General features: G+C 48.4%; 1 protein-coding gene across 2 annotated transcripts in view; it reads left to right on the top strand.

The window, feature by feature from the left end:
• The window catches only part of THOC2 (THO complex subunit 2), a 479,267-nt gene that overhangs the window by 431,790 nt on the left and 31,184 nt on the right, over nucleotides 1-16,293 (top strand). For both annotated transcript variants that reach the window (XM_063937241.1, XM_063937242.1), the window contains exon 35: nucleotides 14,745-14,811. In XM_063937241.1, the coding sequence (XP_063793311.1) occupies nucleotides 14,745-14,811 (67 nt within the window). The remainder of the gene's footprint in view (nucleotides 1-14,744; nucleotides 14,812-16,293) is intronic.

The raw sequence follows: 16,293 nt of genomic DNA, 5'->3' as shown, positions 1-16,293 counted from the left end.
CGGCTTTATCTTATAAAAGTCCTTATCTAATCTTCCATTCGGATAGGGCAGAACTGCGGACTCGTCCGCATTTTCTCCCTAAAGTGGTATCAGCATTTCATCTGAACCAACCTATTGTGGTGCCTGCGGCCACTAGCGACTTGGAGGACTCCAAGTTGTTGGACGTTGTCAGAGCCTTAAAAATATACATTGCAAGGACGGCTGGAGTCAGAAAATCTGACTCGCTGTTTATATTGTATGCACCCAACAAGTTGGGCGCACCTGCTTCTAAGCAGTCGATTGCTCGTTGGATTTGTAACACAATTCAACTTGCACATTCTGTGGCAGGCCTGCCACAGCCTAAAACTGTAAAAGCCCACTCCACAAGGAAGGTGGGCTCATCTTGGGCGGCTGCCCGAGGGGTCTCGGCATTACAACTCTGCCGAGCAGCTACGTGGTCGGGGGAGAACACGTTTGTAAAATTTTACAAATTTGATACCCTGGCAAAGGAGGACCTGGAGTTCTCTCATTCGGTGCTGCAGAGTCATCCGCACTCTCCCGCCCGTTTGGGAGCTTTGGTATAATCCCCATGGTCCTTTCAGGAACCCCAGCATCCACTTAGGACGATAGAGAAAATAAGAATTTACTTACCGATAATTCTATTTCTCGGAGTCCGTAGTGGATGCTGGGCGCCCATCCCAAGTGCGGATTATCTGCAATACTTGTACATAGTTATTGTTAACTAATTCGGGTTATTGTTAAGGAGCCATCTTTAAGAGGCCCTTTCTGTTGTCATACTGTTAACTGGGTTTAGATCACAAGTTGTACGGTGTGATTGGTGTGGCTGGTATGAGTCTTACCCGGGATTCAAAATGCCTCCCTTATTGTGTATGCTCGTCCGGGCACAGTACCTAACTGGAGTCTGGAGGAGGGTCATGGGGGGAGGAGCCAGTGCACACCACCTGACCTAGTAAAGCTTTACTTTTTTGTGCCCTGTCTCCTGCGGAGCCGCTATTCCCCATGGTCCTTTCAGGAACCCCAGCATCCACTACGGACTCCGAGAAATAGAATTATCGGTAAGTAAATTCTTATTATATCCTCCTCATCAGGCATACCTGAGATTCTCTGTACAGGACTGTCATTACCAGTTTCAGACGTTGCCGTTTGGGCTTTCCACGGCCCGAGGGTTTTCACCAAGGTAATGGCGGAAATGATGGTGTTCCTGCGCGGGCAAGGAGTCACAATTATCCCGTACTTGGACGATCTCCTGATAAAAGCGAGATCAAAGGAACAGTTGCAGAAAAGCGTGTCGCTCTCCCTGAGAGTGCTGCAGCAGCATGGTTGGATTCTAAATCTACCAAAGTCAATGCACTCGAGTACTGGGGAAAATGGTGGCGACCTACGAGGCCATCCCCTTCAGCAGGTTTCATGCGAGGACTTTTCAGTGGGACCTTCTGGGCAAGTGGTCCGGGTCCCATCTTCAAATACATCAGAAAATAACCCTGTCCCCCAGGGCCAGGGTGTCTCTCCTGTGGTGGCTGCAGAGTGCTCACCTTCTAGAGGGTCGCAGGTTCGACATTCAAGACTGGGTTTTGGTGACCACGACGCAAGCCTCCGAGGATGGGGAGCAGTCACACAAGGAAGGAATTTTCAGGGACTATGGTCAAGCCAGGAGGCTTGTCTACACATCAACATACTGGAATTAAGGGCCATATACAACGGCCTACTACAAGCGGAGAATCTTCTTCGCGAGCTACCGGTTCTGATTCAATCAGACAACGTCACAGCCGTGGCTCATGTAAACCGTCAAGGCGGGCAAGGAGCAGAGTGGCAATGGCAGAAGCCACCAGTATTCTGCGCTGGGCAGAAAATCACGTAAGCGCTCTGTCAGCGGTATTCATTCCGGGAGTGGACAACTGGGAAGCAGACTTCCTCAGCAAACACAATCTCCATCCAGGAGAGTGGGGACTTCATCAAGAAGTTTTTGCAGAGATAACAAGTCTTTGGCGACTTCCTCAAATAGACATGATGGCGTCACGCCTCAACAAGAAGCTTCGGAGGTATTGTGCCAGGTCAAGGGACCCTCAGGCAGTAGCGGTGGACGCCCTGGTGACACCGTGGGTGTTTCAGTCTGTCTATGTGTTCCCTCCTCTTCCGCTCATCTCAAAAATATTGAGAATCATAAGACAAACGAGTGCAGACAGTACTCATTGTTCCAGATTGGCCTCGAAGGGCCTGGTATTCGGATCTTCAGGAAATGCTCACAGAGAGGACCTGTTGCAACAGGGGCCCTGTGTGTTCCAAGACTTACCGCGGTTACGTTTGACGGCATGGTGGTTGAACACCGAATCCTAGCTGGAAAAGGTATTCCGGAGGAGGTCATCCCTACTCTGATAAAGGCTAGGAAGGAGGTGACGGCGAAACATTATCACCGTATCTGGAGGAAGTATGTATCTTGGTATGAAGCTAAGGATGCTCCTACGGAAGATTTCCACTTGGGCCGTTTTCTCCACTTTCTACAGACAGGAGTGGATATGGGCCTAAAGTTAGGCTCCATTAAGGTACAGATTTCGGCCCTATCTATATTCTTCCAGAAGGAATTGGCTTCTCTCCCAGATGTCCACACTTTTGTAAAGGGAGTGCTACACAGCCAGCCTCCTTTTGTGCCCCCAGTGGCACCATGGGACCTTAACGTGGTGTTACAGTTCCTAGAATCTCACTGGTTTGAGCCTCTTCAAACAGTTGAATTAAAATTTCTCACTTAGAAGGTGGTCATGTTGTTGGCCTTGGCATCTGCTAGGCGGGTGTCCGAATTGGCGGCTTTGTCTCATAAGAGCTCCTATCTCATTTTCCATGTGGATAGAGCTGAGTTGAGGACTCGTCCTCAATTTTTGCCTAAGGTTATGTCATAGTTTCATATGAACCAACCTATTGTGGTGCCTGTGGCTACAGGAGACTTGGAGGATTCCAAGTCCCTTGATGTAGTCAGGGCCTTAAAAATTTACGTAGCCAAGACGGCTCGGATTAGGAAAACAGAGGCACTGTTTTTCCTGTATGCAGCCAACAAGGTTGGCGCTCCTGCTTCTAAGCAGACTATTGCTCGCTGGAGCTGTAACACGATTCAGCAGGCTCATTCTACAGCTGTATTGCTGTTACCAAGTTCGGTAAAGGCCCATTCCACTAGGAAGGTGGGCTCTTCTTGGGCGGCTGCCCGTGGTGTCTCGGCATTACAGCTTTGCCGAGCGGCTACTTGGTCGGGTTCAAACACTTTTGCAAAATTATACATGTTTGATACCCTGGCTGATGAGGACCTCATGTTTGCTCAATCGGTGCTGCAGAGTCATCCGCACTCTCCCGCCCGGTTGGGAGCTTTGGTATAATCCCCATGGTCCTTACGGAGTCCCCAGCATTCTCTAGGACGTAAGAGGAAATAAGATTTTAAACCTACCGGTAAATCTTTTTCTCCTAGTCCGTAGAGGATGCTGGGCGCCCGTCCCAGTGCGGACATATTTCTGCATGACTTGTATATTGTTGTTGCTTACATAAGGGTTATGTTACAGTTAAGATCAGTTGTTGGCTGATACTGTTTTGTTCATACTGTTAACTGGTTGCGTATATTCCAGGTTATACGGTGTGGATGGTGTGGGCTGGTATGAATCTTGCCCTTAGATTAACAAAAATCCTTTCCTCGTACTGTCCGTCTTCTCTGGGCACAGTTTCTCTAACTGAGGTCTGGAGGAGGGGCATAGAGGGAGGAGCCACTGCACACCCATCTAAAGTTCTTTATAGTGCCCATGTCTCCTGCGGAGCCCGTTTATAACCCATGGTCCTTACGGAGTCCCCAGCATCCTCTACGGACTAGGAGAAAAAGATTTACCGGTAGGTTTAAAATCTTATATTTGGCGCTGAGTTGTGGACCGGCAATTCCTTTTCTGTGTCCCTCTGACAGATTTTACTGTGGGTCTGTCTCCTGTAGCCCCGGAATGTCTGTGGTGTGGTTTGCATGGTGTAGCATGTCTGAGGCAGGGAGCTCTTCCCCTGAGGAAGCCATTTTAGGGACACAAGGATGTAATGTGGTGGCGCTGCCGTCGCACCACGAGCCTGAATGGGTGAAAGATTTACGTGATAGTGTGAGTCATATTAGTAAGAGATTGGATAAATCTGAGTTTCATGCAGAAAACTGGAGAAAATCCGTGGAAGACGTGATATTTAATAATTCTGCCTTGTCATCCATAAGGGACCCTCTGGTTCACAAAAAATGTCTTTTGCACAAGTAGTACAAAACGATACTGACTCGGACTCTGATTCCTGTGTCGACACTAGTGATTCCAGGGGAATTGATCCAAAATTATCAAAAAGCATTCAATACATGATTGTTGCTATCAGGGAGTTGTTAGAGGTTACAGAGACCCCTCCTTTACCACAGGAGAAGGCTTACTTTAATAAAGAAAGGAAACCTGAGGTAACTTTCCCTCCATCTTATGAACTGAACAGACTCTTTGAAGGAGTCTGGACAAACCCTGAAAAGAAATTCCAGATTCCCAAAAGAATTCAGGCAGCTTACCCCTTTCCTGCAGAGGATAGGAAGAGGTGGGAGTCACCCCCCATTTTAGACAGTGCCCTGTCAAGGTTAACAAAAAAGGTGATTCTCCCTGCGCCTGGGACGGCTTCACTAAAGGAGCTGGCAGACCGCAAGTTAGAGACTACGTTGAAATCTATTTATGTGACCAATGGGACACTACTCAGGCCTACCATTGCCTGTGCATGGGTGAGTAGTGCTATAGAAAAGTAGTCGGAAAACTTGTCATCGGACATTGACACGATAGATAGAGACGAGATACTCCTAACGTTAGGTCATATCAAGGACGCTGCTGCGTACATGCTGGAAGCCATGAAAGATATTGGCCTCTTGGGCTCAAGAGCCGCTACCATTGCGATTTCAGCACGTAGGACGTTGTGGATTCGCCAATGGAATGCAGACACAGGTTCCAAAAGAAATGTGGAGGCTCTCCCGTACAAGGGCGAGGCGTTCTTTGGGGATGGGCTGGATGCCTTAGTTTCTGAGGCTACCTCAGGTAATTTGACATTTCTGCCTAATGCTCCAGCGCTGGCAAAAAAGACACATCACTGTCAGATGCAGTCCTTTCGGCCCAATAAGTACAAGAAAGGCAAAGGTTCCCCTTTCTTTGCAGGGAAAGGAAGGGAAAAAGGGAAAAAGTCCACGGCGTCTCCAGGATTACAGGAGCAGAAATCAACCTCTGCTTCTGCAAAATCTTCAGCATGACGCTGGGGCTCCCTAGCGGGAGTCCGCTCAGGTGGGGGCACGTCTGAAACTCTTCAGTCACCTTTGGGTTCAATCTGACCTTGACCCCTGGATCTTACAAATAGTGTCCCTGGGGTACAAGTTGGAGTTTCAAGACATTCCCCCATGCCGATTTTTCAAATCGGCCTTACCAGCTTCTGTTCCAGACAGAGAAGTGGTGTCAGAAGCGATACAAAAATTGTGTCAGGATCAAGTGATTGTCCTGGTTCCCTTGTCACAACAAGGAGAAGGTTTTATTCAAGCCTTTTTGTAGTACCGAAGCCGGACGGCTCGGTCAGTCCGATTCTAAACCTGAAAACACTGAATCTCTACCTGAAAAAGTTCAAATTCAAGATGGAATCTCTAAGGGCAGTGATTTCCAGTCTGGAGAAGGACTTCATGGTGTCAGTGGACATAAAAGATGCCTACTTACATGTTCCTATCTATCCTCCACATCAAGGTTATCTGAGATTCGCAGTGCAGGATTGTCATTACCAATTTCAAACTTTGCCATTCGGGCTCTCCACGGCACCGAGGGTATTTACCAAGGTGATGGCGGAGATGATGGTCCTCCTTCGCAAACAAGGAGTCAACATAATTCCTTACCTGTACGATCTCCTGATAAAGTCGAGGTCCAAAGACAAGTTGGTGCAGAGCATTGCACTCTCCCTGACAGTAGTTCGACAGCACGGTTGGATCATAAATTTTCCGAAGTCACAATTGGAACCGACGAAAAGATTCTTTTCTGGGAATGATACTGGACACAGAGGTACAGAGGGTATTTCTTCCAGTAGAAAAGGCTCTGGAAATCCAGAGGATGGTCAAACAAATTCTATAACCAACAAAGGCGTCGATTCATCAATGCATACGTTTGTTGGGAAAGGTGGTAGCGGCCTACGAGGCTCTACAGTTCGGCCGATTCCATGCCAGAGTATTCCAGTGGGACCAAATGGGTTAGATAAATTCCTATTGGATAAGGATATCCAGGGGTATGGTGCATAGTCATGCATTATAGTTACTATAAATAGGGATAAAATGCAATGGCTGACAGCAGCATCAGTCAGAAATTGTAGTCAAATCATCATGCATAGGACACCACAAATAGGTTGAACTCGATGGACAATTGTCTTTTTTCAACCTCAGATACTATGTTACTATGTTACTATTGGACAAGTGGTCCGGATCCCATCTACACATGCATCAGAGGATAATCCTGTCATCCAAAGTCAGAATTTCGCTCCTGTGGTGGCTACAAGGTTCTCACCTCCTAGAGGTACGCAGGTTCGGGATTCAGGACTGGGTCCTAGTAACCACAGATGCAAGTCTCCGAGGCTGGGGAGCAGTCACACAAGGGGAAAGCTTCCAAGGAAGATGGTCAAGTCAAGAAACCTTTCTTCACATAAACGTTCTGGAGTTGAGAGCCATTTACAACGGCCTTCTACAAGCGGTGCATCTTCTTCAAGATCAACCCATACAGATCCAGTCAGACAATGTAACAGCGGTGGCGTACATAAACCGTCGGGGTGGAACGAACAGCAGAGCGGCAGTGGCAGAGGTGACATAGATACTCCTCTGGGCAGAAAGACATGCAAGAGCTCTGTCGGCAATTTTCATTCCGGGAGTGGACAACTGGGAAGCGGACTTCCTCAGCAGACACGATCTCCACCCAGGAGAATGGGGCCTCCACCAAGAAGTCTTCCAAGAGGTGACAGGTCATTGGGGAGTTCCTCAAGTGGATATGATGGCATCTCGTCTCAACAAGAGGCTTCAGAGATATTGTTCCAGGTCGAGAGACCCACATGCAATAGCATTGGATGCACTAGTGACCCAGTGGGTTTTTCGGTCGGTGTATGTGTGTGTGTGTCCCCCCCCCCCCCCCACTTCCACTCATACCAAAAATTCTCAAGATCATAAGAACAACAAGGGTTCGAGCGATCCTCATTGTCCCAGACTGGCCAAGGTGGGCTTGGTATCCAGAGCTTCAGGAGTTGCTCATAGAAGATCCTTGGCCTCTTCCTCTTCGCGAGGACCTGCTTCGGCAGGGGCCGTGCGTGTATCAAGACTTACTGCGGCTACGTTTAACGGCATGGCTGTTGAACACCGGATCATAGCCCGAAAGGGTATTCCCAAAGAAGTCATCCCCACACTTATTCAGGCCAGGAAAGGAGTAACGTCTAGACATTACCACCGTATTTGGAGAAAGTGTGTGTCTTGGTGTGAAACCAAGAAGGCTCCAACGAAAGAATTTCAGTTAGGATGTTTTCTCCATTTTCTTCAGGCGGGTGTGGATGCAGGCTTAAGATTGGGTTCAATCAAGGTCCAAATTTCGGCTCTGTCCATTTTCTTTCAGAAACAATTGGCCTCCCTTCCGGAAGTTCAGACGTTCGTGAAGGGGGTTCTGCACATCCAACCTCCGGCACCATGGGATCTTAACGTGGTGTTGCAGTTCCTTCAATCAGATTGGTTTGAACCTCTCCAGGAGGTGGAGTTAAAGTTTCTAACTTGGAAAGTGGTCATGCTGTTGGCCTTGGCATCTGCAAGGAGGGTGTCCGAGTTAGGGGCCTTGTCTCACAAGAGACCTTATTTGTCTCTTGTCTCTCTTATTTGTATACCAACCTATTGTGGTGCCAGTGGCTACTGACACCTTTGCTGCTTCAAAGTCTCTGGATGTGGTCAGAGCTTTGAGGATTTATGTCACAAGAACAGCTCGGATAAGGAAAACAGAGGCACTGTTTGTCCTGTATGATCCCAACAAGATTGGGTGCCCTGCTTCTAAGCAGACAATTGCGCGCTGGATCAGAGGTACGATTCAGCACGCTCATTCCACGGCAGGATTGCCGATACCGAATTCGGTGAATGCCCATTCTACAAGAAAGGTGGGCTCATCCTGGGCGGCTGCCCGCGGGGTCTCGGCATTACAGCTTTGCCGAGCAGCTACTTGGTCGGTGACAAACACGTTTGCTAAGTTTAACAAGTTTGACACCTTGGCCGCTGATGACCTAAAGTTTGGTCAATTAGTTCTGCAGGGACATCCGCACTCTCCCGCCCGTACAGGAGCTTTGGTATAACCCCATGGTACTGAAGTGGACCCCAGCATCCTCTAGGACGTATGAGAAAACAGGATTTTAATACCTACCGGTAAATCCTTTTCTCCTAGTCCGTAGAGGATGCTGGGCACCCAGCCCAGTGCGTACTTTACCTGCAGTTGTTTTATAGTTATAAGTTTTGCACAAGTGTTGTGTTAAAATTGTTTTCAGCACGTTGCTGCGATCGTCATGCTTGTTGGCATGTGTTATATTAATTGCTATGTTGTGCCGCATGGTTGAAGTGTGAGCTGGTATGAATCTCACCATTTACTTAAAAGTAAATCCTTTTCTCGAAATGTCCGTCTCCCTGGGCACAGTTCCGATACTGAGGTCTGGAGGAGGGGCATAGAGGGAGGAGCCAGTTCACACTCTGAAAAAATCTTAAAGTTCCCATGGCTCCTACGGAACCGTCTATACCCCATGGTACTGAGGTGGACCTCAGCATCCTATACGGACTAGGAGAAAAGGATTTACCGGTATGTATTAAAATCCTTTTTTTTTTTTTTTTTTTTTTTTTTTTTTAGAATTTTTTATTTTACAGGGAGGCTGCTGGCAACAGCCTCCCTGCTTAGTGGGGCTAAGGGGAGGGGTCCAAGGAGTCTGAGCCACTATCTCCGCTGACACTGAGCTACTGAGGGGATTGATCGATCGCCGCCACAGGGGATCGCTCACCCCAGCAGCATGTCGTCACCCCCTTACAGAGCCAGAAGTCTTGTGGCGAGTTATTCACCAGCCCCTTTAGCAAGCGGGGAGCCGGTGTGAAGATGGCGGTAACAGGGTATGGTGCGCAGTACTAGCTGCGCTCCGGGGCTCAGCGGTACATAGTGCGGCGCTGTGAGGTGCGCCCTGAGTCAGCACCTACACCCTACACTGGTCAGCAAGCCTGTCAGGGACCCCGGATCACTGCCAGCACATACCTCAGGCCAGTATAATTCAAACAGAGAGCGGGAAGCAGCGCTATGAATGGGGGCGGAGCTTCTCCTCAGAGCAGACCCAGCAGCGTTCAGCGCCATTTTCCCTGCCTGCAGAGACGCTGAAAGGGAGAGCTGTCCTTCCTCATCAACTCCAGCTATCTTACAACGGTACCATGGGGTTGTAGAAGGGGGGGGATTGTGTACAGACTGTGTAACCTATTAAGGTAACAGTCAGCGCTGGGTAGTGGCTGTTCTCTATCCAAGAAGCGTTATGTGTGGGTTGGCTACATTCTTTGTGTCTCTCTTTGCATTCTTGGGGTGTAACTCTGTCTGCCTTTCCCTGTGTGTGTGGAGTGTTCGTGGTCTCCATTAAGCTATGTCCAGGGACTCTGTGTCATATGCTGCAGAGGATATGTACTCTCAGGATGATCCCATTCCATGTAATCAGGATTGCACTGTGTTGGCACAGGTCCCAGCAAGGGAGCCTGAGTTGTTAGCCTCTCTTAAGAGCATGATTTCTCATATTTCTACTAGAGTTGCACAAAATGAGTCTGCAACTGATGATAGAGGCCATTAGAGATGTGTTGAGTATTGCTGATACAACACCTGAGCAGGTTGAGAAGGCTTACTTTACAGACCATAAGAAAGCCTCGCTAACCTTCCCTGCGTCTAAAGAATTAAATGCTATTTTTGAGAGCCTGGGAAAACCTGGAGAAAAAATTTCAGATCCCTAGAAGGGTTCTGGTTCCTTTTCCTTTCCCTGAGGAAGATAGGAAAAAATGGGAAAATCCACACATAGTTGACGCGTCTGTATCCAGACTCTCAAAAAAGGTGGTTTTACCTGTCCCATGATCTATCGCGTTAAAAGAACCGGCTGATCGCAAAATTGGCGCTACGCTCAAATCCAGATGCACGGCTTCAGGGGCGATACTACGTCCTACTATTGCCTGTGCATGGATTTCCAAAGCTATAGTAAAGTGGTCAGGCACATTACTTGAAGACTTGGATAGAATGGATAAAGGTGATGTTGAATTGTTTTTACGTAACATTCAGGATTCTGCAGGATTTATGTTGGAATCCATGAAGGACCTGGGTTCGATAGCTGCAGGGATAACTTCCATGTCTGTCTCAGCTCGCAGAGGATTTTGGCTGCGCAAGTGGTCTGCCGACGTGGAATCCAGGAGAGGTGTAGAGACGCTACCCTACACATGTCAGGCTCTCTTTGGGGAAGCGCTGGATGCGTGGATTTCCACAGCTACCGCGGGTAAGTCACCTTTTCTTCCCTCAGCTGCACCGGCTATGAAAAAACCTTTTACTTCTCCTGCATCTCAGTCATTTCGGGCTACTAAAGCAAGAAATCCAAGCTATCTAACACCTTCTTTAGGGAGGTCGGCCAAGAAATCTGGTGCCGCAGGTTCCCAGGAACAGAAGCCTGCTTCAGATACGCCTAAGTCCTCAGTGTGACGGTGGATCGCGCGGCCTGGAGGTGGGGCTGGTGGGGGCGAGCCTCAGGCATTTCAGCCACGTCTGGGTGTCGTCCGGCCTGGATACCTGGGCGCAAGATATTGTGTCCCAGGGGTACAGGCTGGAGTTTCAAGCTTTGCTGGTGGACAGGGCTATCCTACAGGAAGCCATCCAGAAGTGGGTGGAGTCACAGGTCATTGTACCAGTTCCACCCCATTTGCAAAACAAAGGTTACTATTCAAACCTTTTCGTGGTACCGAAACCGGATGGTTCTGTCAGGCCCATTTTGAACTTAAAGCCTCTAAACCCCTTTCTGAGGGAGTTAAAGTTCAAAATGGAGTCTCTGAGGGCAGTGATATTGGGTCTGGAGGAAGGGGAATTCCTGATATCCCTGGATATCAAGGATGCGTACCTTCACATTCCGATTTGGCCGCCTCATCAAGCTTTTCTCCGATTCGCACTGTTAGACAGTCATTTTCAGTTCCAGGCCCTCCACAGCACCGAGAGTGTTCACCAAGGTGATGGCGGAGATGATGGTTCTCCTCCGCAGACAGGGGGTGAACATAATTCCGTATCTGGACGATCTGCTGATAAAGGCATCGTCCAGGGAGAAGCTGTTGCAGTCCATTGTTTTCACGACCCATCTACTCAGGGAACACGGTTGGATCCTGAATCTTCCAAAATCACAATTGGAGCCGACCAGGAGGTTGTCCTTTCTGGGAATAATCCTCGACATGGAAGTGCAGAGGGTGTTTCTTCCGGAGGAGAAAGCGTTGGTGATACAAACAATGGTCTGGGATGTCCTGAAGCCAGCCCGGGTGTCGGTTCATCAGTGCATTCGTCTTCTGGGGAAGATGGTGGCCTCTTATGAGGCTATCCAGTACGGGAGGTTTCATGCTCGGCCCTTCCAACTGGATCTCCTAGACAAGTGGTCGGGATCTCATCTACACATGCACCAGAGAATACATCTGTTGCCAAAGGCCACGATTTCACTCCTCTGGTGGCTACAATTACCTCACCTTCTGGAGGGCCGCAGGTTCGGGATTCAGGACTGGATCCTTCTAACCACGGATGCAAGTCTCCGGGGCTGGATCGCAATCACTCAAGGGGAGTCCTTCCAAGGAAGGTGGTCAAGTCTGGAAGCCGGCCTACCAATAAACATTCTGGAACTAATAGCCGTTTACAACGGTCTTCTCCAAGCGGCCCATCTTCTGCGAGATTGGGCCATTCAAGTGCAGTCAGACAATGTAACGACAGTAGCTTACATAGACGGACAGGGCCGAATGAAGAGCAGAGCTGCAATGTCAGAAGTAACAAGAATCATCCTCTGGGCAGAAAAACACGCGTTGGCGTTGTCAGCAATCTTCATACCGGGAATGGACAACTGGGAAGCGGACTTCCTCAGCAGACACGATCTCTATCCAGAGGAGTGGGGAGTCCATCCGGAGGTGTTCATGGAGGTAACAGACCTTCAGGGAGTACCTCTAATAGACATGATGGCCTCTTGTCTCAACAAGAAGCTTTGGCGGTATTGTACCAGGTCAAGGGACCCGCAAGCCGTGGCGGTGGGTGTTCCAGTCCGTGTACGTGTTTCCTCCACTTCCACTCATTCCAAGAGTTCTAAAACTCATAAGTAGAACAAGAGTTTAGACAAACCTCATTGCTTCGGACTGGCCAAGAAGGGCTTGGTACGTGGATCTACTGCAAGAAGAGCCGAGGCCTCTCCCTCTTCGGGAGGACCTGCTGCTGCAGGGGGCGTTCGCTTATCAAGACTTACCGCGGCTACGTTTGATGGCATGGAGGTTGAATGCCAGATATTAGCTCGGAAGGGCATTCCGAACAAGGTTATTACTACCCTGATACAGGCTAGGAAAGGAGTAACGTCTAAACATTACCATCGTATTTGGAAATATGTATCTTGGTGTGAATCCAAGAAGTTTCCTATGGTGGAGTTTCAACTGGGATGGTTTCTCAAGCAGGTGTGGATATGAGCCTGAGGATGGGATCCGTAAATGTCCAGATTTCGGCCCTATCCATTTTCTTCCAGAAACAGTTGGCTTCCTTCCCTGAGGTTCAGACTTTTCTGAAAGGGGTTGTGCACATCCAGCCTCCCTTTGTGCCGCTTACGGCGCCCTGGGATCTTAACGTGGTGTTACAGTTCCTCCAATCGGATTGGTTCGAGCCTCTACCGGAGGTTGAGGTCAAGTTTCTCACGTGGAAGGTTGTCACTTTGTTGGCCTTAGCTTCTGCTAGACGTGTGTCGGAGTTGGGGGCTTTATCTTGTAAGAGCCCCTGCTTGATATTTCATGAAGGTAGAGCTGAGCTCCGGACACGTCGGCAGTTCCTTCCGAAGGTTGTGTCGGCATTTCATATCAACCAACCTATTGTGGTGCCAGTTGCTACTGACTCCTCAAATTCATCAAAGTCCTTGGATGTTGTAAGGGCTCTGAAAATCTATTTGAAGAGGACTACTCGTCACAGAAAATTGGACTCTGTTTGTCCTGTATGAAACTTGGGTGTCCTGCTTCTAAGCAGACGATCTCTCGCTGGATTAGGTTCACTATCCAGCATGCATATTCTACGGCAGGATTGCTGTGCCCTACGTCTGTTAAGGCCCACTCTACTCGTAAGGTGGGTTCTTCCTGGGCGGCTGCCCCGGGGTGTCTCAGCTTTACAGCTTTGCCAAGCGCTACTTGGTCGGGGTCGAACACATTTGCCAAGTTCTACAAGTTCGATACTTTGGCCTCTGAGAACCTGAAGTTTGGTCAATCAGTTCTGCAGGAGCCTCCGCGCTCTCCCTCCCGTTCTGGGAGCTTTGGTACATCCCCATGGTACTAATGTGGACCCCAGCATCCTCTAGGATGTAAGAGAAAATAGGATTTTAATTATCTACCGGTAAATCCTTTTCTCGTAGTCCGTAGAGGATGCTGGGCACCCGCCCAGCGCTTAGTGATCCTGCAGTGGTTACTTAGTTTAGTACTGCTTAGTACTTGGTTAAGTACTGTTTTTGTTACTTGGTAAGTAATATAGCTCAGCCGTTGCTGATGTTTCAAGCTAGTTTGCTTGGTTTGCCTTGTGTGTGAGCTGGTGTGAATCTCGCCACTATCTGTGTAAATTCCTTCTCTCAAAGTTGTCAGTCTCCTCAGGTACAGTTTCTAGACTGAGTCTGGTAGGAGGGGCATAGAGGAAGGAGCCAATTCACACTCTCAAACTCTTAAAGTGTCAATGGCTCCTAATTGACACATCTATACCCCATGGTACTAATGTGGACCCCAGCATCCTCTACGGACTACGAGAAAAGGATTTACGGGTAGGTAATTAAAATCCCTTTTTTTTTTTTTTTTTTATGCTGCTCCTGAGTAATTTAGGACTCCCATAAAACCAGATCTTTGGATGTGATGTTTTCTTGCAATAAATCATGATTATAGGTGCATACACACCCTTTCAGTATCTCAGAAGAGGCCAGGAGTCGCAAGATCTGTGCAACAGCTGTATTAGTGTGTTCCCAGCTTAAGCATCATAAACAAAAAAAGCAAATGCACAATTACAATTACATATTTTAACAGGATGGTGGGACGCACAACCATACATATGTCTATTATATATAATAATAGAAAGCTGCATCAAGGTCTTTAAACAATGTGGTGAACTAATGGAACCCAGGATTTCTTACCTCAGTCCATTGTTCAGTGCAAAATGAAAGCATTTTACAAGCTACCTGTATTGCTGGGTGCAATTGGTTTTGTTCCTGTTGCTGGTGTAAAGTCAGAAATACAAAATTGTCTACTAAGTAGTAAAATAACAACAAAGTACGATCAGAGTCTCCATTACTTGGTAACACGGACTTTGGCTGAGAACTTATGCCTTTGTTTTTCAGCTAGATCATATATAATATATGTGCAGCATTATTATATAATGAGGAAAATGAAATGATTTTACACTTAATTTTAAGTTATGCTTCCAATTGATTGTCCAATTTTTATATCTATTCCACCAAAGGATCACTCTAACAATGAACGTGAAGTGACCCAAGAGACTAAAAGGCGTAAAGAGGAAAATGGAACAAGTGAGTGCAGACCATATTGAGGCCTATACAATGTCTCTGTTTTGGTTAGATCATGTTGTGTGACTTTATTTTGTCAAATAATTACATATGAAGGGCCTGATTCAGAGTTAGGAGCTAATCAAAAACAGGAGCACTGTGAACCGTGCACTGCAGGTGGGTGCTCCCATACCTTATACTTACCTCCCCACAGTCCATTGCTGCAGTAAGCACCAGGAAAATGGTGCGGATGCCAAGACCTGCACATTTGACATGGTGCAAGAGTTTACTCTGCAGCTGCGAGAGCGGTGGGACTGCACATGGGGGGGTCACTCCGATTTGATCGCTAGCTGCCATTGTTCGCAGCGATCAGGCAAAAAATCGGCACTTCTGCGCATGCGTATGGAGCGCACTGCGCACGCGCGACATACTTTCACAAAAGCCTATGCAGTTTCACACAAGGTCTAGCGACGCTTTTTAGTCGCACTGCTGATCGCTGAGTGATTGACAGGAAGTGGGTGTTTCTGGGTGGTAACTGTCCGTTTTTGGGGAGTGTTTGAAAAAACGCAGGCGTGTCAGATAAAAACGCAGGAGTGACTGGAGAAACGGGGAGTGGTTGGCCGAACGCAGGGCGTGTTTGTGACGTCAAAACAGGAACTAAATAGTCTGCAGTGATCACAAGGTAGGAGTAGGTCTGCAGCTACTCTGAAACTGCACAATTATTTTTTTTTAGCCGCGCTGCGATCCTTTCGTTTGCACTTCTGCTAAGCGAAGATACACTCCCAGAGGGAGGCGGCTTAGCGTTTGCACTGCTGCTAAAAGCAGCTAGCGAGTGATCAACTCGGATTGACCTCCATGGCCCCTTTATTCAACTGCTCCTGTTTGAAGGACAAAGCTGACTGTGTGTGCTGGAACTGCTGAGCCTCTGTTGGAGGGTATGGAAGACTCACCCTTTCTAGCCTCCCTCCTCCAAGCCTTCATATCTCTAGCATCCATAAGGGCTATTAGGGAATGTAGTACGATGGGGGGTATAGACGAAGTCCAAAGGAGCCGGTGCACTTTAAATTTCTTCACTGGATGTGCTTGCTCTTCCCCTCTATGCCCCCTCCCACAGGCAGTTTAGATAAAAAGTGCTCTCAGGAGAGGATGCACATCTCTGGGCACCAGAGAGGTTTCTTCAATTACTTTTTAATGTTTGTTATTTTCGGTATGCTGTTTGGGCAACAGCATACCTGCACCGTAGGAGTTAGGGAGGTGGGGGGCGTTCACCGGCCTTACGAGGTGCAGAGCCGCTTCCCCGCTGCAGGACCACCGTCCTGTGGGGTTGTTGTTCAGTGGGGCACTGCGCCTTGGCTGTCCCTGCCGCAGCACGCCGCACACCCCTAACGCTGCCTGAAGGTGACATCTGTGGTGAGTACAAACCGGGGGCCCCGTTAGGGGGGTCCCCCAGTTCACTGTGTGGCTGAACGCTGGCGTGGCGTACGGGACCCTCTTGGGGCGGGGTCC

This window comes from Pseudophryne corroboree, chromosome 8 (genome assembly GCF_028390025.1).
Source record: "Pseudophryne corroboree isolate aPseCor3 chromosome 8, aPseCor3.hap2, whole genome shotgun sequence".
NCBI classification, from domain to species: Eukaryota; Metazoa; Chordata; class Amphibia; order Anura; family Myobatrachidae; genus Pseudophryne; species Pseudophryne corroboree.
This window is presented reverse-complemented; position numbering and strand designations above follow the sequence as displayed.